The 27594-nt window shown below is 40.6% G+C and overlaps 1 protein-coding gene across 2 annotated transcripts in view; it reads right to left on the bottom strand.

Annotated features, from left to right (window-relative positions):
• The window catches only part of Abca12 (ATP binding cassette subfamily A member 12), a 166874-nt gene extending 141808 nt beyond the window's left edge, over positions 1-25066 (bottom strand). For both annotated transcript variants that reach the window (XM_059278245.1, XM_059278246.1), the window contains exons 1-2: positions 24998-25066; positions 10954-11047 (exon numbers count right to left, since the gene is read on the bottom strand). In XM_059278245.1, coding sequence (XP_059134228.1) covers positions 10954-11047; positions 24998-25066 — 163 coding nt within the window. The remainder of the gene's footprint in view (positions 1-10953; positions 11048-24997) is intronic.
• Positions 25067-27594: the final 2528 nt, after the last annotated feature.

Below are 27594 nucleotides of genomic sequence, written 5' to 3'. Positions count from 1 at the left end.
CCTCAATGTGTAAGCACTGGGATGTACATTAGGCAATCAGATGAGGATTCTGCTATGGCAGGCCAAGCATCTCAAGCTCATGAGGTCTGTGCATGTTCTTACTACACCATTGGACCTGATGAGTGTATGTTTGCAAAATCTGTTCTTGGGATCTTTGGAAGTTTTTCTTTAAAGAGTGGAGCCTTGTTCCCTTGGCCCTGGATACAGGTTGGACTTGGTGATTTGTCTCTAACATGAGAGAATATGGCAGAAGTGAGGTTTGTAAAGCAAGTGATAAAAATCCAGGTTTCTGAAGCTGGAGAGATGAGATGGATCAATGTTAGGAGTAATTTCTGTTCTTGCAAAAGACCCACATTTGCTTCCTGGTACCCTCACGGCAGCTCACAACCATCTGCAGCTCCAGTTCCAGAGGAATCCTACACCCTCCTTTGGCCTCTGAGGGTGCCCGGGCATACACATGGTGTACATACATAATGTAAGAACATACTCCTATGCATAAAATAACTTTTTTAAATAAAAGAGAACACTAAGTTTTTACCTGGTTATCTCCTGGGTTGCTGGTTCTGGAGAAATCCAGCTGCCAAGTATGAGGACACTTAAGCAACCCATAGAGAAGACTCTCGGGGAGAAACTGAGGCCACCCACCAACTAATAACAGCATGTCAGTTATGGGAGCAATCTGCCTCAGAAAGATCCAGTCTCAGTTAAGTCTTGAGATCGCAACAGCCCTCGCCAAAATCTTGATGCAAGATTGTGAGAAGCTCTGAGCCACACCTGCAGCAAAGCCACTCCCTAAATTTTAATTCATGGGAACCAATGGACAAGGTCGCTGCTGCTGCCATGAAAAAAATTTTCAGGGGCGGGATGGGGGTTGGGGGTGCTGTTGTGGAGTAACAGGTAGTCCACATAGCTAATGACAGGAACACCTGTCTAGACATTAATATAAACAATTCTAGCAGAAAAAAGAAGTCCTTTCTAGTTCCCTTTAGTTTATTGGCCACATTGAAAATGATAACTTAGGTAACTCACACAGACTTCCACTGTATCCATTACTGTAGGATAAAATCCATACTTCCAGGTCTAATATTCAAACCACTACAAGATCCAACTCCACCCTGGTGGCTCCCCTCTCCTTTCCAGTGAGACACTGTACTCTGATGAATTTGGATGAATCTTCTTTTCACTAACCAGTTACTTCTAGAACTCCTGTCTCCAAAATCTTTAACTTTTCTTGTTCCATATTGATGTTTTCCCTTCCAAAACTAATTTAATTTTATCCTAACTGTAAGCAATATTCTTTTGAACTTCCAGTAGACTTTGTAGTTAGCATTACTTCATCAGTAATATTAATATAATAATAAGTAATAATACTAATATAATAATAAGTATTAATAATACTAGTAAGTAATAAGTAATACTACTACTAATTATAATAGGTAATACTAATGCTTAGTGTCCAAGTGCTTACACTATTGTGCATGGTCCTATTAATTAATGAGTAAATATTTGAGTATCTACCCTGTGCACAGGGCTATACCAAATACTGTTCTTTAGTTATATTTAACTTTTTAATTTTCAATCAGGAATGGCAGGCAGTGTGTGTTTCTTCACTCTTCAATTAGGATATAAGCAACTTGAGTATGGAAGGCATCCTATGCACAAGACACATCCACATAGGAATTCCCAAAGGCATCATTGTACTATTTCCATATGGGATAGCTATTTCAAAATATGGAGGAGATGTTGACATTTCTCACTGTTCTTAATGCACCGGGCAATGTTATCTGCCCGTGTGTGAAGCACGTTTTGATGTGAAAACTACATTCCTCTGAGCATGTAACTTAACTACAAAACCATTTTGGAGGAACACCTGCTCAAGAAGCTGCGAACATTTCTATCCCTTGTCACCAACCTGGAGGTACTCTTTGAGAGAGGAGAAACAAAGAAGAAAAATGCCAAGAGCGTATGACCCCTGCCTGCCTTTCTCTTTAGCTAACATATCCCACTCTTCCTGTCTGTCTTAAATTGTATCAATTTCATTTGGACAGTTTGAAGATAGAAAGCATGGCACACCTTGTATTGAAAGTGTCTAGGCTATAAGGAATAATTCTCTGCATTTCAAATATATGGAAAATGAAGGCTAGAAGAAAGGACTTTTGGCGAGGGGGGATGGAGAAATAACTGTGGGAGAGAGGTCTACAGACATTGCAGACCTGTAACATTTCCAATCAAGAGACTGTGAAAAAGGAGTTTCCAAACTAGAAGCCCATTTCCAATGGGTCACCTGTGCCTACACTTCTAAGCCCTGTCCCCTCCTGCTGTCACAGGACATCTAGCCTCGTGGTCTGAAGTTGGCTGTGTGTGTATGCATGTGTGAGTGTGTGTGCTGGGTGCTTTTACAGACACTGCACAGTGAAATGTTGACAGCGCTGCTCTTTAGAATAATGCAGGACTTCCATACTTCACAACACAAATAAAATTATCCGATTCATCAATGAGCTTGGACGGAACAATACACAAATGGTATAAAATCAAATAAAGTCAGTTAAAAAAAATTCCACTGGCTTCTCAACCCCCTTCAAAACAAAGATGAATACTTTTAGTTCCATCACCTACACTTTTAATAAGCACCCTCCTTAGACAATGGACTCCAAATTCCTGCCCTGTGTATCCACCCATGACAGCTGGAATGTTAAGATGCTCATTGCTAACTCACAAACTCCTACAGTCCCTCAAGACTCCTGCTGAGACACAGCTATGCAACAAAGAGTTTCTAGGTACTCTAAGCTGGGTCCTATGGGGGCCACAGCAGAGCCGTTGGCGAAAGAGAAATCGGTAATGGTGATTCTGGCTTTACTTTAAATTCTGATTTTTTTTTATTGTTGAGATTTTGTATTAATTTCTAAAATAATTGAATTAAAATAGAATTGATCTTGAAACCTAAGCTTTTTGCCAACTACTGGAATTCGAGCTGTCTCTGCCCTGCTGCACCCCAGTCGGGGTCCTAGGCAATGTCACCCATTTCATCTCCTTTGGTACCTTTGTTCCTGGACTTACCTACACCATGGGATGAGCATACCTACTTTAGCACTCCTAATATACTGATTATGCTCCTATAGACATGATGCTGTGAGTGCTCATGGCTGTTCTCCTCAGTGCTCCAGATACATAACAGGTGCCCTTTAAATATGGGATGATAGCAGGAATATGTGTTGGAAAACTTCAAGTCCTCCTCATCTCTCAATAATGACTAGACACTAGGATATTTTAATGTTATTCAATATTGATACTATGGTTTCTATTTATAATGTTATAAAAAAATAATATCCATAACTAAAGCTGCTATACCTTGAGATCAAGCCCTTAAGTATTTCGGAATTATTAACTTGTTTAATTTACACAGTAACTGCATAAACTACGTGTCATTATACAGCCCCGTAAACAAACGTGGAAACTGCATCTCAGAGCATCCAATAGACTTGTCCGAGATGTGTTTAAGCAGGCAATCTCAATTGAATCTGTGATTCCAGTCTCTAATTGCCTCTCACAGTGATAGAAATTTAATTCTGACTATAGACATGTCAGTATATAACCAAAACAAGTGTAAGTCTCATACTTTAAAATGTGAAAATGTTATAGGACTGCTTATATTAATTCACAATGGAATGTCAATTGGCCAGAGAGAAAGAGAATAATATTCCTATGGCATTTCTTCTATATGGGCTACTTCACTCTAAAAATACACTGGTTCATTCATCAAAGACAAAGGACATGATGTGACCTAATCAGAAACAATGAAAAACTTAAACAGCAAGAGGAACATGGGTGACTGAGTTTGGAAGGCCAGGCTCCCTGAGCATTGCCTGGGAGGATGTTTTAATGAACAGTCACTTGGGAAGATGTGGTCAGCCAACCATGCCATTGATCCCTCACCCATGAGCCAGTCTGGGCTGTCTGCTCCCCAGTAAGTGAAGGAGATTAGCTGGAATGATATTCTTAACTCTGGATCATGGCTCTGAAGGGATATTGGAGAAAGAAACTGAGATCAGTGACCTCAGGAAGTGATGTTACTATTCTTATAAGAGAGTTTAAAATAATTATTCAGTTATTCTTACCTATGAATGTGGACATTCATGTTCTTTGTGTGAGAGTAACAGGAGAGTCTCTGCTTACTTTGAAGGGAAGGCAAGAGAAAAGTGTGAAAAAGACAAGATGTAGGTAGCTTCCACACCAAACCCCAGTGTAGCACGTGGGGAAGTTTGTCAGACAAAGCTCTCAAAGTGGGGGTGATTCAAAATGGATAGAGAGTAAAATAAAGCAAGCCCATTAGGGCAGTCAACAGTTACTCATTATCCTAATTCTCTACTTGATAAACCGAGTTCCCCTGTGCTTTAAAGGCATTTCTGGTTATCTGATATAACCCTGTGTACCTAGCTCAAGAGAACATGAGTTGAGAAATCTTTTCATCATATTGTCTGTCATTAGGGTGTGACCATCTGCAATGCAAAAGAGTCAAGGCTGGAGCTAAGGAAATGGGCAACTGGCCTGCAGCCTCCTGGGTAGGAGTCCGTCCGGGCAGAGCTATGCTCACATTAGCCCCCTCTTGCTTACTTCAAACAACTCTAAGAAGAATGTCAAGTGGAACAAGGTCCAAGATAACCTCCATCTTGTTTCTCTGTGTCTCCCAGAATTCACCTTCATGTTGTCATGTAAAGTGTCATTAATGTTTTCAAAACAGTCATGAACTGTGATTTAAGAATGAGGGACTGGGTATGAAATTCAGAAACAATTCCAGAATTTTCTGAAATTTCTTAAGCAACTTGCAGACTATGAACTCTCTTACATAAAAATATCAGTGTCTATTCTGAAGTTAAAATTTCTAAATATTTGTAATGTAAATTTCAAGGCATACCTAGTTTGGGATGAGCAATGGGACTCTATTTAATTTTCAATGTAAGCATTATAGACATTCTTGGCATTTTAATTTTTTCTTATCAGTTCTTTTTTCTCTTTTTAATTTTTTTTGAGGTTAAGATATAATTACATCCTTTCCCATTTCTCTTCTCCTTCCTCCTGCCAATCTCTCCTGTGTACCTGCCATTTTCTGAAAAGACAGTCACATTCACCTGTATCTGAGAAGTGAAAAATCAAGGCCAAGTGAGCTGTTTGCCACTTACTCGCTTCATATTCACACTGAGTGTTTTTACCATCATTTGGGGGTGAATTTACTATACAGTCTCCCATAACAATCTAAATTGTATTATCTTTTGACTTGTTGAGTTCCTATTTGGTCTTTATGCTAGGAACTGAGCTGTATCTGAAACGACTCGATGTTGAGGGGTGGTCCCTGCTGGTAAGTACTTCCTGTCAATGTACTTCCTGTCTGATAAGTGAGTTAAGGTTGTCATCAGCCATGCAAATACAACAAATAAGTCAATACGGCAATGACAGGTATAGTGGAAGTGATTAGATTGAAAGTAATCAGAAACTGTTAGCAGCTGAGATGGGAAGCTGTACTCTGATAGGCTTTGAGGATGTGAAAGAAACAACCAAGTAAGAAAGAACGTGAAGTGAGAAGGATATTCAGATGCCTTCTCTTTAAGCACAGGCACCTTACCTCAGAAGAGAAAGAAGGCAATGTTGAGAAAATTCTGACTGTGAAGGTCTTGAACCCAGAGCATTTTATGCTATGTGGGAAAAGACAGAACTAGGGTATGACCCCACCCCAAGCCAAGCATGAGATGACTGGGTTTTTATGTCAGAGTGAAACAGGAAGGATGAAAATGTACAGGTAACTCCAGGACACATTTCATAAGACTTGACTTGAGAGCTATTGGTTTTGGGAGGTGAGAAAAGGGAGAAGTCAAAGATGAATCAGATGTTTCTAAGCTGAGAGACTGACTGGTGGTGCTGGGATGGATGAGAATGGAGAAATCAGATGGGGCAACGCTTAACAAGTGGTGAATAATGCTGAGCCCTGACCTCCCAGAACAAATTCCTTTCATCCTGGGTACAACAGTTTTCATGGATCCCACAAACCACCAAGTGACCAATAATTTCAACCTTCCTTCTCATTTTCCCTAGACCCACTGACTGAAAAACAGAGCTCACCATCATGGCCAAGATCAATCAATAAATTTAAGCCAATCAAAAGAGTATAAAAATTATGAACTCTGAGTCCCTCTATAGTTCCACTGACTCGTGTGAGTTCTAGAGAGCAAATCCACCTTGGAATCCAGCACACAGGCCCTTCCCTTGCATCACAACATCCCTGGCAAAATCAGTAGAAAAATGCCTCATCTCCGTGACTTTCTTAACTCTCACCCACAAGAGGTGCCTCATAGGCTCTTTCAGCATAAGATGACTCAAGAGCTTCCTCTAAACAATTCAGGCGTCATAGCTAAAAAACCTACATGGATCCCGTGGACCTATCATTGATCAATAATTTCAATCTTCCTCAAAACATTGTTTGCTTGACCAGCTGCTGATAGGTAGAAAAACCAACTGAAGTCACCTTTCCATCTGTAGCATCTATAACTGCTGATAGATGGTAGGCAGAAGAAAACAAAGATTGAGGCAAGCCTCAGGATCTTGATTGTAGGCGACAACAAGCTAGATAAACGCACAGATGTGTAGGTGAAAAGTGGGTAAAAATCCAGGCTTGTACATGTGAGCCCTAGTGAGTTCTGAACATGTGTGTGCTTTCCTTTTTTTTTTTTTTTTTTTTTTTTTTTTTGTTGTTGCTTTCAAAGCAGCTCCAAATGGTGATGCGTTAACTGAGATAATATGAGCACAGGCCCCAGCGTCTGTCTTCCACATAGTGTTGTCTAGTGAATGCTTCCCATTGTTTTCTTGTGTGCCTACCTACAAAAGGTATGCTTTGGTGGTCAAAACGCATGCTCAAAATGTTAGCTGAGCTTGCACTCATCCAAGGTATGAAGTCACATCTGGACAGACAGAATTCAGAATTCAGACAGACAGAAGTCAGTGTAACCTGACTGTGTCATTCAGTTGACTCCTGCCTGCCACCAGCTCCTATCAGTTCCAATGTGTAAGGCAGATGAATTTGCTACTCTATAAGGAACCAGATGTATTAGGAAATGAAAGCTTTAACATATTTGGGTTTTAATTCAGTATGAGGTAACACTTATGCAATATACTTTTCATTATACTTTTAGAAATATTTTCAACCACCTGAAGAATGTATTAAAATCACACACAAGAAAATGTGATGTCTTGTTGGTCAGGACTGCATTCTCTGTCTGGCATCGACTGGTCCCAGTCAGACAGTATCTTACTGGTCTTAATAAACGGTCCCGCAGCGGCCAGTGTGCCCTGGACCTTCTGGATATGTGTATAATAAAAGAAGAAAACTCCGTGGTGTATTGTAGCTGAGCTTAGTCTGAGAGTGCGCTGGAGAGGTTTGTTCCGTTTGCTTCACTTTGCTCCTAAGTGCGGAGTCTGCACTTTGAAGTTCATCTCTTGACAAGTCCCCGCATGTGGAGATTGCAAGAGCTTGGACTGACTTCAAAGTTGGCGCCACGGCCGCTTTCTGCCAGAATGAAGGAGAGACATCAGGGCCTGCCTACCAGGCTCGGGAGGTTTTTCTTTCCCGGAGATTTGCAATATGCAAGAGCTGTTTGTTGCAACATGACAGACGATAGCAAGAATAAGCCTGCACAGGCTCCCACGGCATCAGAGTCTACAGTGGCTTTCTCCCTCACCCCAAATCCAGACTTCTTCAGTGCCCAGCCATCAAACATACTACAGAGGGAGTCTTTCGAGTTACTTATTATATTCTTCTGAGTGGTTTACAGAATCCTACAGGCCTGCCAAGCTGTTCTGAGAGCAGAGTGTGGCCGTCGGATAACAAATGTCCTTCTCCCATCATGACCAAGTTTCATCAAAGGGTGTAGTCTAATGCCTCATCTTTATTATTCGATTGCCCAACCAGTAGTGTAGCCCAGAAAGGGTTTTCCCTCTTTAAAACAGGATCTGATCTCTGTGATACTACAGTCACAGTGATGCAGCATGAGTCAGAGCATGCTACACTGAATCCTAATGTCAGAGAAGACTCCGAGATGCACACCCCACAGCCTTTCTCCATATTTCCTGATTTCATGATAGAAGAGCTTACGTTTTTTAGCCCTTAATGTTTAGTCCTCTTGATATAAGTGATGTGACGTGAAAACCAAGCACTAGCTACTAGATGTAAGAATTACGAGTTTCAGTAGCTTAATATCAGAGTCTCAGCAGAACCAGACTGCCTCAGTCTGACATCACCACTCATCACCACGATCTTAGCTCAGTTTCTCAGCTTCTGTGTGTATTAGTTTTCTCAGTTATGAAATGAATAACCTAGTCCTCACCTCCCTGAGTGCCTGCCACAGAGGATGAGACCAATACCTGTTTATTATTATTTTCTTTTCTATTAGCCAGTTTTGATCTTTCAGTATTATAAACAAATGTGAGACCCAAGTCAAAGACAACTAAAACAATAACATAAAAATACCTAAATCCAAATTGTCATCGAGGAGTTATGCTTTTTACTATCAGGGTGAGGGTGGGGGTGGAGTGGGCAATCCCTTCTATACTAGTCTCCAGAACAACACTTTCAATAGCGTAATTGTGTGTGTGTGTGTGGGGGGGGGGGTTCTATTAATTGTGAGTTGAAATCCTGAACATCATTTTCTTTTATGCTTATTTACCCGGATCTAGAAAGGATTAATAGTTAAGAGACTTAATATGGGCTCAAAAATCTCAAAAACCAACAACAAGCAAAGATAACCGGTTTCCAATACCTGTCTCTTGTGTCCACATGATTGAATTTTGGCAAATCACAATCTCTCTGGGCACTGGGTGTCTTGTGTGTACTATGAGCAGGTCCCTTCCAGTCCTGATGACACACCAATCAATCAGAGCTATTTCTTTTTTCTTTTAGGAGAAGGCTTGTGTGGTCTAGGAGGCTAGCAAACACATGCTCAGTGTTTGGACTCTCCTCTAATTTTGTTCTCCGCCTCGAGACACGACCACTTTCTATTCAATTACTACTACAGTATGCTAACAGCTCCCTGTTCCAATGGTTTCTCATCTCTTTTTTCCGATTCTGTCTCTTTCAGAACCCTCCTGATCAGGCCTGGAGCCATTGCTCACTCTTCTGCTTCTCACTTAGTTCAGTGGGATACTGAGGCCTCTGCACGGTTTCCTCCATGAATTTCCAACTCCTATCAGATTGCGCCAGTCGGTTTAAAACCATTCATTCCAAAACCTTGCATTTCTTTCCTGAACGTTTCACAAGAGAATTTTAGGTAATTGGGAAAAAAAAACTTTTAAAATAAGAAATTGGTGAAAATGGGTTGAAAGGAGCTAGCAAACTGCCACTATGGATAAATCAATCCATTGTATCTTAAGGTAGAATATCCGAGCTCAATTGTCAATCGGTGCTGATTGTATTATTGTCATAGTCCATTTTTTCCTTCTTAAGTCTTATATACTGAAGATATAAAGGACACATAAACTTCATTAAATACGCCACCAGTCTGCTACAAAGACCTAATGTACACACAATGAAAAAAAGGAAATTATGCTGTTTTAATAACAACCTAATTAGTTCTCATTGACAACTTTACATAATGGCTTATGGACAAGTCCTTCAGAAAAATGGTGCTATTAGGGTGTAAGGAATTGCTTACTCTGCACCAAGGGTTTAGATGCTTTATGCTAACTGAGCTGACATCTTCCGAATTATCCTACTGCGCATGACTGAAACAGATTCCCCATGATACTCATCCTACTTCTCATGACCAGGTGACTGAAAAATCACGGTACTTATTTCAAAGTCAGTAGCATGTTGCTCTTCAAAAATGAATTCAGCATTATATTCTGGTACACTGCCAACTGTCATAATTATTTGAAGTTGGTTTGGTAAGGTTGTTTCATTAGGATCTTTGGAGGAGGTGCCTGCTTTGAAACAGCTGATGAGTCTTTTCCTCCCAAACTAAGAAAACTAATCCCCCAAAGAAATGAACAACAGTAGCAATATACTAAAAGCAGCTCTGGTCAAATAACTGAGGCTCAAAGCTCCCCCTCTGATGCTAAGGACTTCCTGAGTCCTTCCTGTGTTTCTGTGTCAGATCCAAAGAGAAATAATGGAGTGAGCCAGGCAGTCTGCCTACTTTATAACTGGGCAGTGACTTCATAGAAGAGAAGCAGCGCTAATTGGGAAACAACCTCCTTTCAAGCAAAATGCGTCGACATGTTTACACTGCTCAGCTCTCATCAGTGAGGAACAGAAGAGGTGTTTGCAGTCCCGGATTTTGTTTGTTCAGTTGATCAAACATGAGTCTGTGTTTTCTACTATGGAAGTAAAGAATGACGGAGCCTACGGTGGCCGCCTTGTGTTGTCATGCAGTGGCAAGACTCGTGATGTGGACAGGAAGATGGAATTCATGTTGTCCTCTATGTGTTCCGTATTTTTCTAGATAACCATATAGATACAAAATTGCAGGGGTTTTTTTTCCTCCCTTGATATAATGTCTTGCTGTGAAGGCTGGGCTAACATCTAACTCAAAATTCTCCTGTCTCAGTCTTCCAAGTACTGGGATTATAAACATGTATCACCATATCTGGCTCAGGTTCAACATTTTTGTTGCTGGTTGCAAACATGTATATAATGTGTTTTTATCACCCTCCGTTCCCACCCCACCAATTTCTCCTCCATCACTCGTCTGTACCACTTTTTCTCCTAACTTCTTGTGTCTCTTTTTCCCGCAAAGTCCAATTTTGATTTGAAGAACTGGGAGGAAACTCCACACAAATTTTTTTTTGCAGCTACTGCCAAGAGGAAATATCATTTAAAAAAGAAATAAAGCTTCGAATCGAGTATTGACATGGCGCTAAAATAAATTTTAAGTAGACCGCAAACATTAGAGAAACAATCAGTTATTTACTTACAAGTTGGTTTTGCTGTTGGTGGAAATTTGGTCCGAGTAATAGCCAGAATTATGAAAATAATGACTGGCCATAAGATCAAGACAAGTGTCCAAAGCTGCAAAACAACAATAGAAAAAGGTTATAGTACTGACAGTAAATATATATATATATATATATATATATATATATATATATATATATATATATCTCAAACAAAAAAAACCTACTGAATACAAGAAGATTGTCAAACTATAACATTCCAATACAGGCTGGAAATTTTACTACCTTTATTATTCACAGGAAAAGGAGGAGAGAATTTCATAAATGCAGATGACTTCATAAGAGTGTTTTTTTCAGATCTAGTCTTCAAATGTTCACTTGAGGTTCCCTCTCTGCTCACCAATCATGACTGTCTGAAGAGTGATTATTTTAAACCTCAAATAACATCAGTAACTTCCAGAAAAACATTTTGGTATTTCCCATTTGTCTGTTGGGTAAGACTCAGTGTCCCAAGTAGGGCATACGAAATACAGCGTAATTCCACCTTGGACACATCTTACAGTTTCCAAAGTCAGCATTCTCTACTCAGCTACAAAGGCTAGCGTGTAGCCTTGAGTAACGGCCCAATAAATACTGTTGAACAAAGCAGTGAATGAATGGGCCACAAAATGAATAGTTGAGTCAGAGAGTGAACTGTAGCTCTTTGCTACCCGTGAGTAGCATCCTGTATGCTTCCATTGTAGAGCCTAATTTATTGTCATGGTTGCCTGGTTCCCAGAAAAAACCAACAGCTCATTTATGGTAAGGACAGTATTGTATCCATTCCTTAATTTTCACTACCTGGTGTAAAATAGGCTCCCAAGGAATGTACACTGCCACTGAAACTTCTAAGAGAGTTTCACTTTCAGGCACAGTCATAGCTGCTGCCCTATGCAATTTAGACACAGCTGGGGCTGCAGAGATAGACCAACCTCAGTGGGTAAAGATGCTTGCCATGTGAGGCTAATAACCTGAGTTCCATGTCCAGAACACATAGAAAGGTGCAAGGAGAGAACTGACTCCACGAAGTTGTCCTCTAACCTCCACACACATGCTGTGATATATGCACTCCCCCACACACATCATACACATACACACACAAAGATAATGTTGATAATAACAATAATCGTAATAGTAAACATTTTAGAAGTCCCGGTTGGTCCCAGAAGCCCAGGTTTGTAATCGGGCTACTCAGAAGGCAAAAACAAAAGGAATGCATGTTCAAATCCTGCCTGGGCCACCAAGGGAGTTCAACTTGATCCTAGGCAATCTAGTGAGACCATCTCAAAATGAAAAACTAAAAAAGGGCTCATCTAATTTGTGCAAGGCTGTGGGTTCAATCCTTGGGACTGAAAAGAAATTTCACTCACTATCTGCCTAATGTTTTTCAGGCCTCTGATACTGCCTCCTCAGTAGTGAAAACTGCATTCTCACAAAAACGTGAACTGTGCTGTTCCAAGGGTTGGGTGCTCAAAGCAAAGCATGGGGCACGAACTTTACTTGTATTCAATTCAGTTCAATATAGACCCTTCTATCATTTCTCCCCCACTTTTCAGAGCAAGTCTCCAATTTTTTCCCTATGGCTCTTTGGTGTTGCCAAACAACGCCAAGCCAATTGCTTATTGATCCCCAGTTACTGATCCCTCAACAACTCCCAACCCGAAGCTTCACTAAAACCTCTGCTGAGGATCTAAGAGTGTGATTCTCCTCCCTGGTAGGTAGGCTTGGGTATAAGGGTGAGGTTTTTTTTAAGATTGAAGATATTCTTTTAGCTCTGAGACATCTGACATTTGGTTTGATTGGAGCCGAGATGCATGCAGACAGGTGGAACTGCTTAATGTAAAAGGACCCTTCTCAGACAGTGATGTATACATTGACTTGCCTGGGGATCTCAAAAACATTCAGATGTGGACTTGGTAGATTTGAAGGGAGTCCTGGGGGTCTGCATGTCTAAGGCTCCCAGGTAGGTGGTATTGATGGTCCACAGACTACAGTTTGCACAGACAGGCGTCAGATGTGAAGAACTGTTTATCAGATCGTACAATGTTTTTCCAAAAAAGTCTCCTTGGGATCATCTGATGGATAGAATCTCAGGGGCATTTTAAAGCTTAAATGTGAGAAAACATTACATTTTTATTTTCTGTCACTTGTAATTAAAATTTCCAATAATTACACATGTAGTCAAGGAACGCAGATGCCATTAAGCTTGTGACTTTATCAGCATCAGAACTCATCAATATTTAAAAATCACATTAGGATTGTTGCAGGCACCCCAAATGCTATTTCTACGTATTGGCATGTTAAAATGATGGTGCTGTGGAGTTGCCACTAGATCTTTTATTTAATACTATTATTAAAAGAAGACATTTTATCATCTAACAAATTCTCTTTTGATGCTTTAGTAACAATTTTGACATAGTTGGCTTTGTTTACAATCCTATTTATTCAATTTTTTTGAATTTTAAAATATCACTATTAGAGGAACCAGGGACTATCCCAGACTGCCAAACATAATCAAGACATCAGAGACGCTAAGGACTCTTAATCTGATACAGTTTATGTCTTCTGCTTACCAAATGCTAGCAGAACTTGTTCAAGTCACACACTCAGTGGGTAAACAGGTTGTAAGCATGGGTGTGAATCTCAAAATATACAGGGCAGAAAATTTTAATGTAATTATTGCACTATTTTGAGGATTAAAGAAGAAATCATTGAAGAAAGTAGATTGGAAAAAAGATATTAGTGCCACAGAATTATAAACTGCCTTGTTATTCTTGCCTAGTCCTTGAATAGTTGACAAATTGGAGTCTGTTTTTCAAACATGCTGGATACAAAATACCTATTATATTTTATGTGACTCATTTGAAATGTGGGCTACAGGGAATTGAGTTTAAAAAATGAATGATTGTGGATTTAACCATTTGGTATGAGAGTCTGTAGTTACTCTTTAAAGAGAATGTTCTTTTAGAATACGAGGTGTGGAATCCATTAGTTGCTTTTAGAAACATCTACTTGTTTCTCCACTAGCCTCATGAGGATCAGCAACTGAGATAAACTATTCCAGACATCCACCTCCAAATGAGGGACACACTCTGGCATTTCTTAACGTTGTCTTTTTGATTGATCTAATTGGACGATTCTTTTTCACGAGGATGTTTTGGCATATTTTGAAATTAATTTCAGAGCTATTTTAAATCCAGACAAAAATACAGTCTAAGTCAGAGAAATGTAAGGCAATTTAGGCTCTGTTACAGAAAAAAACAAAACAAAACAAAACAAAACAAAACAAAACAAAACAAAACAAAAAACACTATCACAAAGCCTATGAACAAATCTATTATCACAAGCTTTTCCTGGGATTTTGGTTCACAGAATGTTTGAGGACATCACTGCATGCTGCATCACAGAGGGAATGATAAATACAAAGTCCTCTGTACTGTGGTCTTGGGGATGTTAAAGTTGACAAATTAATCACAAAAGCAGGAAATAAAGTTTAAATTTCCATAACAGAGGAGTTGCTTTCATTCCATGCTAAATATTAGCATAAGCACCAGAAAGCGAAAACAGTGTCAAGGATCCAATGCTGAACCAATGAGCTGTGGCTTCTGTTTGGCAAAAGGCTAATGTATTGATTTTACACTTAATAGACACAGGTGCTCCTTAGCAGCCCGAGGACAGCCATTCCTAAAGGTTGTGTATTCTGTTGATATTTTAATTGTCTCAGTCTATCTCTGTAACTCATTAGTACCTCGTCACCCTGAGCTCTCGACCCTTAAAGACATATGCACACTAGGGTGCCAATTCCTTGGCGGGAAATGATATTTGTGTTCTCCAAATCATTCAGGGCTTGTTTTCTATCTGAAATGCCCTGTCCTGTGACTTCTCTCTCCATTCATTCCTGAACAATTCATTCCTCTTTAAAAAGCCCATCTGCACTAAGACGGAAGAGGTCCCAGTGGCCAAGTGAGAGAAATGGTTGTTGAGGACCCCACTGTTAAGATGGGCCAGTGTGGGACGACAGAGCTCCAGTGGGCTGAAGAACACAGCGCAGGGAAAGAAGAGGGAGGCAGCAGCAAGTGACTGGTTTCCTCTGGTGAAACTGATCAAATTTTCCCCACTAGGGGGACTCCAAATGCTCTTGCAAGCATGGAAAAGAAAGAAGCTAGGATGAATTTGGTAGCCACGGGTCAGAATTATCAACATGAGTATAAACTTAGGATGTCACACCCGAGAAGAGGGAACCGCAACTGGAAAACTGCTTCCATCAGACAGTCCTGTGGCCATGTCTGTGGAGACATTTCCTTGGTCGCAAACTGACATAGGAGGACCCATCCCACCATGGGCGGCACCCTTCCTAGGCAGGTGGGCCTGAGAACAAGCCACTAAGGAGCATTCCTCCATGGTTTCTGCTTCAGTCTCCTGCCTTGAGTTCTTGCCTTGGCTTCACTTGGCTTCCCAGTTCACTTAATTGTGAACTGTAGCTCCATAAGCTGAAATAAACCTTTTCCTCCCCAAGGTTGATTTTGATCTCAGTGGTTTATTACAGCAGCAGAGAATCAAGCTAAGACACTCCTCACTTCCAAAACGTATTTTTAAAAAGTCATGATGGCATATCCATTAATGCCAGGACTAGAGAGACAGAGGCAGGTAGATCTCTGTGAGTTCAAAGCCAGTCTGGTCTACATAGCAAATTTCAGGCTATATTAATAAGACACTGTCAAAAAAAAAAAAAAAGCACAAAATGATAGGTATAAATATGTATAGCTCATCTCCTGCTTTTCTACTTTATGATTCCAAAGCTCTTCCCACCTCATTCTTATATCATTGTCTCAGCCCTGATTTTTTTCCAAGCATTAATTTTTCCAAGAAATCTTAGCTTCTTCCAGTTGACACTGGGAGCTATCAGTGATCATTGCTAGTGGGACTATCACTATTTCCAGGCCTGGACATAGTTAGAAAATAAAGATAAAGAGAGACCTATTCACTAATCAACAGTCATTAAATAGATATAGGTAGATAGAAGAAATGTAATAGTTATAGTGTTCAGAGACTGCCAAATAATGAGCATACCAAGGACACAAGTACCAGCCCATGAGAGTTCAAACTTCAAATTTGATCCTATGGTCAAACTTAAACAGTAAAATTCGGTGTGATAACGAAATATCTAGAGGTCACCAAGTCTACAGATACAAATGAACACACAAGTGAGCAGACAAATAAATAGAATGCTTGGTAAGAAACGGAATGCATATGCACATTTTCCCACAAGGGGGAAGCTGGCGTCGTGCATGACCAATAAAATGAAGTGGCAGAAGGGAGAGCAGCATTCTTGAGTTTCTTGCCCAATGAACTGCAGTAAACTGAGGAAATGACCAATGCAAAAAAAAAAAAAAAAAAACCAACTCATCCTGAGGGGTTCAGAAGGACCAGGGTCATGGAGGGCAAAGGCAGACTGAAAGACAGGTTCAGAATGAAGGAGATGAGAGATGTGAATACTGCATGCCGCTGAACAGGTCCCTGAGCTCTAAAAGACACAGTTCCAACAACTGGCAATGCTTGAGTCTAAGAATCTGATGGCATTTTACATTTACACAGAGAAAAAAGAATCTAAGAATATATGGAAATAAAAACAAAGTACCTAGGAATCTGATGATGTTTTACATGTGTGTATGGGAACTAGCCTCAGACAGTTGTGGGTCCTGATGACTTTTCTTTTCATTTGAAATGATTTCAAAATTAACAGTCTAGACATTATTTTAAAGGTCTCTCTATCTCTTCTCAAAAAAATTCAGACCCAAGCTGACAATGCAAGCATAAAGATGAACTGATAGGAAAAGAGATAGCAAAAAAAGAAGCTTCACAGGCCGAAATTCTATCTACCCAGGCACAAAGTTGTTGAACTTGGAGGATACTTTCTGGCTTTGAGATAAATTTGACTACAACATGGAAAGTCCGTTCATGCACTAGGCAAATGTGTGCTTGCTTTGCACAGCAAACAATAGAAGCAGAGGGACTGGCATGACCCAGGAACAGCAGCTTATGAGGATGGTGTTTGAAGAGCAGGTTCATCAGCAGAGCCCATTTGGACAGCCTCTTCCGATGTGTGTGCTCAGCTGCAAGCTCTCTTAATGGACTGCCATGGGAACCTGGGCTCCCCTCCATGGGGCAATGATCAGTTGTTAGACCATTCAGATGAAGTGGGGAGAAAGTGACTAGGATGGGGGGAGGGATAGGAGAGTGGAAAGGAGGTGGGGGTGTTCAGTGGGGGTGTTGAGTGTCGTTTATATAAAGCTGTGAATGTGAGAGCAAGGTGCATCTGTTTCATTTTTCACTGATCAACACAAACTAAACCAGTATTCTACCACTGAACTACACCTAGCACCATGATGTTTGGTTTTGTGTGCTTTGCTTTTAATTAGCTTTTAGTTGGTGAACAAAACAATGGATTTCAGTATGACATTTTCACGTGTGTCTCGTGATGTAATTTGATCACATTCACCTTCCATTTGGGGGAGTTAATGGCTATACTAGACGTCATTCCCATTGACTACACTCAGCAAAGTCATCGCACACAAAATGACGTCGATCCAATGTAAACTCACCCCAAAATTTTCACTGAGAGTTGATTTGTAGTACCTAGCAACTAGAATCAATTACCCAGTCACATGTACATATGTAAAAACTATTGTTTCAAAACTTTGAGAAACCTCACAAAACTGGTTTTCTAGGGAAAAAAAAAAGAAACTTATTATCTCAACATTCTTGACTCCACCACCTTGTCAGAATTGTTCTTTTTTTTAATATATAGTTTTCTTTTACCTTTTTTATTTAAGTTTTTTTTTAATTATACCAACCACAGTTCCCACTCTTCCCCCCTTCTTCTGCTCCCCCCCCATCCACTCCTTACAGGGGGTAAGGCCTCTTTTGGGTAGTCCACACAGGCTGGCATACCAAATTGGGGCAGGACCAAGCCCCTCCCCGCTACATATAGGCAGAGCAAGGCATCCCACCATAGGGAATGGGCTCTAAAAAGTTCACGTACCTAGGATAAATCCTGGTCCCATTGCCAGGGGCCTCACAAACAGATCAAGCCACACAAGTGTCACTCACATTCAGAAGGCCTAGTGGGAGCTCAGGACTCTGGACTGACAGCTGGGGAGCCTGCATGGAATTGTTCATTCTAATTCCTGCTAGTCGATCTGGTTCTGTTTGTGCTTAATATTGTTACTATCTTCTAATTATTTTACTCATGGGTAAGTTTTAAAAAAATTGTTAAATTTTAATACCTATTTCAAAAAGTCATTGAGAAAATGACTTTAAAATATCACCTAGGCATATTTGCCCTAGAGCAGAGAGTAACTGGGGGTGGATGGGCTAAATTAGACTCACAGAATGGTTGTATTCACTGTACATAGACTGTTGGTAATAGGGTTCAAACGCCTGAAAGTAAAGCATGTGGTCTCTGTTTCATAATAACTGTGCCATCCCTCATATTTTATTCTTCCTGTCTTTCACATAGTCACATTATTACCTTGTCCTTCCACTTGTATTGCCTCTTGTACTACAGTGATTTGAAGTTGGTTAAGTTGTAAATGGATAGTACTGGGTACCAGTACTAAGTTTAGTTAGCGATATTTTGACTAAATAAAAGCAGAATGCCTAGCATGGCAGTCTATTCCATTTCACCATAGTCTTGAAGACTCTTAATGACTCTTGGAATAGAAAATACAAAACAGTATCACTTACGAAAGCTTTGTGCATTCCTTAGTATAACAAATTTGTTGAGCACCTACTGTAGGCCATGTCACAAGGATAAATAATTAAAATTTTCAGTCTTTTCAGGAGAGGAAACTTAAAAAACAAATACCACGTGAAAGCCATGGACAATGCTATGGTGTAGGAAGGAAAGGGTGGGAAAGGAAGATAATTCAAGGAAAGATAACTGAAAAAACTCAAAGATGAAAAAGGGCCGGGCAGAAGAAAAGACATGGGCATTAGACAGAGAGAGAGAGAGAAGTAGAACTCTTTCAAGCAGAGGAAACATTTGGATAATGTTCACAGATGGGAAAGAGGAAAGACTATCCCAGGAACACACAAAATGACTCATAGCTCGAACGGGCCATCTCCTGTGACCAGGCAAGACTTCAAGTGTAGGGAGTGGGAAACCAACCCAGCCACAGAACTTTCGACCTACAGTCTGTCCTGCCTATGGGATGTGTTGGGATTGGTGCCTAGCCCAATGGTCATCAGAGGCTTCATCCAGCAACTGATGGAAACATGCAGACCCGCAGCCAAACATTAGGCAGAGTTCAGGGAACCCTGCAGAAGAGGGTAGAAAGGATTGTAGGAGAGGGGTCAAGGACACCACCAGAAAACGCACAGAATCAACTAACCTGGGCTCACAGGGACTCACAGAGACTGAACCGTCAAACAGGAAGCCTGCATGGGACTGACCTAGGCCCTCTGCATATATGTTACAGTTGTGTAGCTTGATCCTCTTGTAGGATTTCTAACAGTGGGAACAGGGGCTGTCTCCAACTCTTTTACTGGCTTTTGGGACCCTACCCCTCATACTAGGTTGCCTTGCCCAGTCTTAATACATGGGAAAGTGCTTAGTCTTACTGCAACTTGATACGCCATGTTTTGTTGATACTCATGGGAGACCTGCCCTTTCCTAAACAGAAATGGAGAAGGAGTGGATTGAGGTGGGTGCAGGGTGAACAGAAAGGGAGTCAGGGGAGGGACTGGGAGGAGAGGAAGGAGGGGAAACTGTAACTGGGATGTAAAAATAAATAAATAATTTTTTAAAAAGGTTAGAGAGAACATCTCTGCCTTGTGGCTGTTCAGCCTCAATCTGAACACTTCCAGTGAAAGCAAGTCCACTGCCCTGTGAGACTACATTATCAGACAACACATTTTGCCCTTCACTTTTGCTTATATTAATGTTAAATTCTTCCTTCCTTCCTTTGCTCGCCATTCACTTACTGTAGTTTGGCCTGTCGGCACTTGAGAATTCTGCAAGTATCTGAAGAGAGGAGAGACCTCTTCGCTCTCAGAGTATCTTCCACAATTCTCTGCTGAGCCTTGTTTCAACACATCCTGCCCTGAACTTTCAAGGTGGCTCAGCGGATAGAGGCCTTGCCACCATGCTTGGCAACCTGAGTCTGGTTCCAGAAACCTACATGATGGGAAGAAAGAACTGACCCTTGCAAGCTGTCCTCTGACCGACACACATGTACTTTTGTGCATACACACACATCTATACAAATAAATTAATAATTATATAGATATAGATATATATTTCCCAGAATGAAATATTGTAGTCAAGATGTCTGTTTCTAATTAGTGTCAGCATTTTTTACAGGATTCTGAAAGATAATACAGCTAATATGGATTGACTGCCTAGAACATGCATACGCTAGCTATTATACACTTAACTTGTGTGTCTCACTTAGCATAACAAGTTCATTTCCTCTTGCAGATGGAAAAACCTAAGAAGACTAACTAAGCCTTTCCATAAGCCAGGAAGCCGTAGAGCTGATGTTTGAACACCTAGGATCTGGCTTCAGTACAGGTGCAATTAGCCGCTAAGCTATATAGATTAAACACCACAGAACAGAACTCTGGCTCACTTTGATCTGAATATTATATTTTTATTAGTTCATCCTTGAGACTAATAAAAGAGTTTTTATTATTTCAAAGCTAGGGAGCATTGAAAGTCATTTAAAGGTCTTCCTGTAATCTAGAATCATAACTTTTTACTACAAACTTGAAAATAAAAATTGTCCAACCTTCCATAACATAAAATACATTGCCTCTTCCTTCCCCTAGCCCTTTAATTTTGCATTTCCCTGGAAGACAAGAATGACTGTTACTGGAAACAAGAGAGGATCCTGAGATTTCCATTCAAAATAAGAGCTCTGTGTCTTAAATATGGAGTAAACCTTAGTTCTACCTCCAAAATAAGGCATTAAAGATGCCATGGACACCTTAGTGAGCTGGGCTTTCTAATAGTCAATGCTGCTATCCATATAAATAACTCAGATAAAAACTATTGGTAAGTCATATTTCTGGACTCTATCCTTACCGAGTACAGTGCATTTCAGAGGATTGGTGAATGTCCTGTGATGTAGGTAGAAACAACATACTTTGTCAAATTGGTAATGAAAGTTATTTAAAATTAATATTTAAGCTAGTGTACAAAGTAATGGGTATCATGATGGTGTTTTCTTACATGTATGTCATAGTGTAAAGCAACACATTATTGTTGGACGTTAAGCAAACTTATCTCTAACTGCTCCAATTTCTAAAGCAACTTGATCTCATTTGCTTTACTTTATTGACAGAATTTAAACATGCATATCTGCTGTGTATTAGGTTCTGTAATTAACAAATGAGAAGACAATTTTTGAGCAATGAAAAGGAATGAAGGGAGTCAGTGGTCCCCATCTTCATGCAGTGAAAGGACAAGAACATTCGCTCGCCTAGCAGAGTGAACCATTCAGGACCTACTTTATATTAAACTGATGTAGAATAGATTCTGAGAGACAACTTAATGCCAACGGGTTCTAATCTAAAAGTTATTTTAATTCATAGACCAACCTGTGTTAAGGTTTCCCCTTTCTTCCTCTCGTCACCCTGAAGGGAAAATGAACAAAAAGGGCAGAGATTCCGGGAGGAAGGGTCAACCTTGATTCAAAATGTCATCGAGGCAAATGTGGAAATGTCCACAGAAGCTACTTCTGTCATCAACTGAGCTTAGGTATGATTCCCTAGAGAAGCACTTCGAACAGAAACTAATCAACTGGCATTAATTTTCAGGTCAGAAGTTTGAAACAGAATCCACTCTGAAAAGACTTGAAGGCCCTGTTTAGGACCGATCTTCACAAAAGATAAACCTTTAGCCTGTCTAACCATCTGTCAGCCCACAGCCCTCCACTGTCCGGTGCCTGTTTCCTGTCATTAAGTAGTGTCTCGTTGGGTGAGCCTTCCTGCTACTGTGCATCTCTCCTGGAATCTATCTTCATTTCCCTGTTAATTTTTAATTGCAAGCTCAGCAGGGTAGCAAAACTGCATCTATACTGATTTTTTTTCTATTCCCTACCATTTCTGGTGGCACTTAATACAGTTTTCTCTTCTTGTACAATACATATGTCCCACATATCTGAGAATTATATTACCAAAATTCTTTTAAATAAATAGCAACAGCTATGGCCTACATGGTAGATATGACCTCCTCTTTGGTGGACTGAACTCCGAGCAAAGATCAGAGAAAATGGGATAAGGAAACAAAGAAATAGTTACACAGCAGATTCCTCATGGGGGAAATCTGACTTTGAGCCTTGAATTCATGATATGACCTTGCATTAGTCCCTTGAACTCTATGAAACTCTGGAAAATTGTCAGTTATATAACCCTAAATATTTTTAAATTCTCATCTTTGGCTTTCTAAGTAAGAGGAAAATTTATTCCAAGTGCAGTTTTAAGAGAGGTTGACCCACAAAATTATAACTCCACAGAATATTTAGATTATATCCTATTCTCATGCTACTTCTCAAACCATATAGTTGTCTGTGATTCTTGTGCCATTTTCTACCCTGGTATATGCATTTGTTGTTATTGTTCTGTTTTTTGGGGGGGGGAGTTGTTTTGTTTTTGTTTTGTTTTTTGTTTGTTTGATTGGTTTGGTTTTTTGGTTTTTTGAGACAGGGTTTCTCTGTGTAGTTTTGGTGCCTGTCCTGGATCTTGCTCTGTAGACCAGGCTGGCCTCTAACTCACAGAGATCCGCCTGGCTCTGCCTCCCAAGTGCTGGGATCAAAGGCGGGTGCCACCGCCGCCCGTGATATATGCATTTGTATTCCTCACTAGTCCTCAGTCTACCTTAATATTTTGTATATCTTTCCTTTCCCTTCACGTGTTGATGCTTCTACATTCATGCACTCCATTACCTTCCTTTGGAAGCTTTCCTTCCCACAATCTTGCTTTGTGATGAAGCCTCTTTTAAAAATTAAGGAAAGTTGACGTGGCGGCAAGTCTGGCATTTCCTTTGACATTCAGTAAGGACAATTCATTTCCAGTATCACACACCTTCATTTGAATTTTCTTGAGTATAAAAGTCCAGTTTTGGAATACCATTTTCAGGATTATGATAAAGATACTTACATTTTAAAGGTTTGATTAAGGAAAAGACTATTCACTAGAAATCTTGGTGTGTGTTTTGGGGAGCTGGGCATTAACGATGAAGATTTTAGAAGCTGTAAGGAAACATGCCACCTTAGCATTGATTTTATCAACAGTATACCAGCTTTTACTTCCTCTTTGGCTTTTGTTTCTTTTTTTTCTTTTTTTTTTGGGGGGGGGGGTTTCGAGACAGGGTTTCTCTGTGTAGCTTTGCGCCTTTCCTGGAACTCACTTGGTAGCCCAGGCCGGCCTCAAACTCACAGAGATCCGCCTGGCTCTGCCTCCAGAGTGCTAGGATTAAAGGCGTGCGCCACCACCGCCCGGCTGGCTTTTGTTTCTAACTATTGAATTTTCATCATCTCCACACTTTATGTAAATGTCTTCTCGTCCATACTCTATTCCCATGGATTTCCTTTCATCGTTAATTTGAATAAAACAAGACATCCGTATTACTCAACAACCCTCAGAAACTTATACTCATTAGAAAGCAGTTGGGTATCTATGTCCACATTTATATCTTTCCACATTATAGGATATATCTGGCAGCCCTTGTGCCCATTTTATAAATGAAAAAAAGAAGTGTTCAGATGTTAGATGTTATGTCATTATGGGAGGAGTCCCAACTCATGCTTGGGACACCCTCATGCCCAGGACTGAGTTACCCTGCTGAATGACACCCAAAATCACCCACGTGGAAAGTATAGAGTAATTTTTACTGTTTTTACAGTTAACAAACGAACAAAAAAAATAGTTAATGACTTTATCCTTTTATGTCTATCACACCCACACAATCATATGACACTTTATGATTTAAAGCCCTTCCTATCAAATCCACTAAGGTATGTGACCATCTAACTAATTCTTTCGCTTGATCCATACATTAGGATGCCGGGATTTCAGGCTTAGCAAGCCAGGATAGAGTGAGATAAGGCACCTGGATAAAACGTTGGGTTTTATGATGCATTTTATTTGCATATCTGCATTACTCAACTGAGGCTGGAGCAACTGCTCTAAAGTGAAGGGATTCCCCTAGTTCTCATGCATTCTTTTGAATAAATAATTCACAGAAACTTGTTGCTGCCCCCACCTTCCAGACCCTATCTGATGACGTTCTGAACAGCTGGCTTTGAAATTTAAAAAGCAAATATTAATGTAAGAGCACAAAAAAAGATGTGGAAAGAAGAGCAAAGTGACTCAGTGATATTCTTAAAAGAATATATACATATGTGTATACATAGGCATGCATATATAACGCATACATACATACATACACAAACAGGCCAGCCCACATAACCTCACTTCCAGTAAATGATTTTTAGACACTTGAATTCCTCTGGAAGCTTTTCCATACTAGCAGCCTTCAACCTAATATTTTACCTTTCAACCAAGTTCATATCACTTTTAGCTTTCTGCAGAATTTCTTCCCGTCTCAACTGCGTTCAAATGGTGCTTTCATTCATCCCATTAGAAATTCCCACCGCGTTTCTAATGTCATTGAGAAAAATTCTGAAAGCGCCTCCACACCAGGCCAGTTCCAGTCCATCCAGTAACAAGGTACAGCCTTTGCTTTGCCCTAGGATTGTCCTGATTTACTCCCTTAATTTACTCAAATCAAAAGGCTGCTTTGGGGGCATGTTAAGACTCGCCCCATTAGCCGAAAGACGGATGGAGGCAAGCGTTCTAAGTATCTTATTCCTGCTTTGAAAAAATGCCTTAAAGCTCTTCTCCATCTACCTCTCATTAGCATCACATTTTAGGGTTCCTGGAATATTGCTCCGTGTTCCCTGCACTGCCACTTTAAACAAAACCACCACCACAACAACACACACACACACAAAATCCTCACCGGCTGCCTTTTGACACCCAGCCAATTCTTCCACACCAGGATCCGAAGCTGATGAACCTGGGAAGCCATCCTTCAGACACCCTGAACAAGAAAATTCCTGTCTCTTCAGGCCTCAAAGAGAAGACGTGGTGTCCCGTCCAACTTGCTGTGTGCCAATGGGTCGGGAGCCTTTTCACGGCATAGCTTCCTAGGGCCTGGGGCAAGAGACCCACAGCCCTTCTCTTCCCAGTGGGTTTGTTTTTCCTGTCAGTAAATCCTTAACCGAGAAGCTCTTCTCAACCAAAACGTCTTCAGAAACGAGGCACGAGCTCGGGGTGCCTTTCAGTGGCTCGTGCTTACTGTAAAATGATGGCCAGCTGCCGCCTGTTGCGCGAAGTCCACACTGCAGAAGAGAATGAGTATCATTCAGGTAATGCCCCGCTGTAAAACAAACAAAAGGCGAACCCACACCTCCTACTCTCCAGAAATTAACTGCCTATCCACACCTTAGAGAACATGTCACCTGCACCAGCGCGTCATAGGCATTAGGCGGGGACCCTGGACGGGCCAGTAGGACTCGTCCTACATCCTGATGCTTCTTCGTTATACATCGTGGCAGAGACAGGGCACTGAGGATTTTACAGGTTCCAGAACCCAGTGAGTGACTCCTGGAGTATTTTAAGTGTTGCTGAGATCTTTTAAGTCAATAAAACCAGAGCTCAGATGCAAAGCTGTAACCCCAGCCCATCATCAGATGATACACTATGAAAGCTCCAAACTTTACCCTAAAATGTAATGTTTTGACTTGGGTTGCACTCCTGCCACAGTTTACTAAGTTAAGAATAATGCCCCTCCCCTCAAAAAAAATTAGTGGTCAGCTAAAGGTAAAAATGGCATGCTATGGGCTCCCTCATCTGGCACAGTTAAAGGGGACACAAAGTGACCCAGAATATTTCTGCTATTCTCTCTGCCGGGGATGCTCTCCCCCGCCCCCCAACCTCAAGTCTCTACCTCTCAGAATTGTCTCTACAGTGATATCTTCCACAAAAGCCTTTTAAATGATCTCATCAAATATATCTACCCCTCTTTATAGTTCATCACAGTTCTTTACTATCTCCCTCCAATAATTTAGATCTTGGCCATATTGTTATTTTGAATATCTCATTTAGATTTAAAAATTCTGTGAAGTCATGAATGATTGTATATCTCAGTGCTTTATATATGATTGGTGCTTAATAATCACTATGGGATAAAACAGACCATTTAAGCCAATCAAATTCATATTTGATTCTAACTCCTTGACCTGATGGATTGAGACTCTTGACTTGCGACATCAGTTAAAGCATTGTTTGAGTTCCTTCCTTCAAACCAGAAGTAAACGCTGCTTCCCCTGCCTGGTCCCCAGGCCGACTACGGGAGCTGGATGGCAGCCAGCCTGGGGCACACTGGAGCCATGATAGAGCACACCCATTACCTAGGCACTGGTTCACCTTGCTGTGAAGTCTCTCCAAACCCAATCCACCAGGCAAGCAGTCCTGGATATCTAGAAGGCGGCCCTTCTGGGTTTTTTCCTAGGTAAGATCACAAAGTACTCTTTGAATGACAGAAAACCTCTGAAACAGCGTGCCTCTTTCCCTCTCGGGTGCAGACTGAGATTTGTATGGCTACCACAGTTTCTGAGAATGGCTGTAGTTTCTGTTTCCCTGCCATCCAGGAGTCTGTAACAGCTCACAAACCAACAGCGCTTATTTGGGAGGACAGAATGGGGTTGGGGATGTGATTCTAAGCACTGAGGGACATTGCAGGCACAGTGACTTTACTAAGTCAGATACCCTCAGATCAAAGAATCTGATTCACCATGTGACTGATGCAGGCATGTGAGAGGTGAGCTGAAAATGTACCACGTGGCTTCCAAGAAGCTGTTTGTCCATTCTATAGTGTCATCCCAGAATTGTGCTATTTGGTGGCCTCTGTGCTTCTGATTGGAAATCTTCATCTACTGTCTCTAACTGTCCAATGAATATAACGCATTTTCTTACAACCCATGACTTCCTGGAAGCTCTATTTCTTCAGAGTAATTTCCCAGCTATACATAAATGTTCTGTGTGTATAAGGTAGTCCTGTGCATGGGAAGGAACATTGTAATTGGTCCAAATGTCACAAATATTTCCTTGGAGGCTGGGCAATCTTTTGTAATATGTAACTTGCAGTAGTTGAGTTAAGTTGGAGTATGCTGGCAATAAGGCTTTCAAACTTTGCCCAGTTCTGAACATCTTGACTTTGACTCCAGCATCCACGTACATCACATCCACTTCTGCTACTTTTCTTTAAGTTTGTACATTTTTTTTTTTTTTTTTTTTTTTTTAGTTTTTTGAGACAGGGTTTCTCTGTGTAGCTTTGCACCTTTCTTGGAACTCACTCTGTAGCCCAAGTTGGCCTCAAACTCACAAAGATCCGCCTGCCTCTGCCTCCCAAGTGCTGGGATTAAAGGCGTGCGCCACCACCACCCAGCTTGTAAATTTCTTTTAAGAGGAGATTTCAAGAATGAATTTTTGAACTCTAACTTTTTAAAAATATGAATAATTGTTCTTTATTTTTACTTTTAACTGATACTTAAA

Source organism: Peromyscus eremicus, chromosome 13, assembly GCF_949786415.1.
Source record: "Peromyscus eremicus chromosome 13, PerEre_H2_v1, whole genome shotgun sequence".
Taxonomy (NCBI): Eukaryota; Metazoa; Chordata; class Mammalia; order Rodentia; family Cricetidae; genus Peromyscus; species Peromyscus eremicus.
Note: the sequence above shows the minus strand (reverse complement) of the source record. Positions and strands in the feature narration are given on the sequence as shown.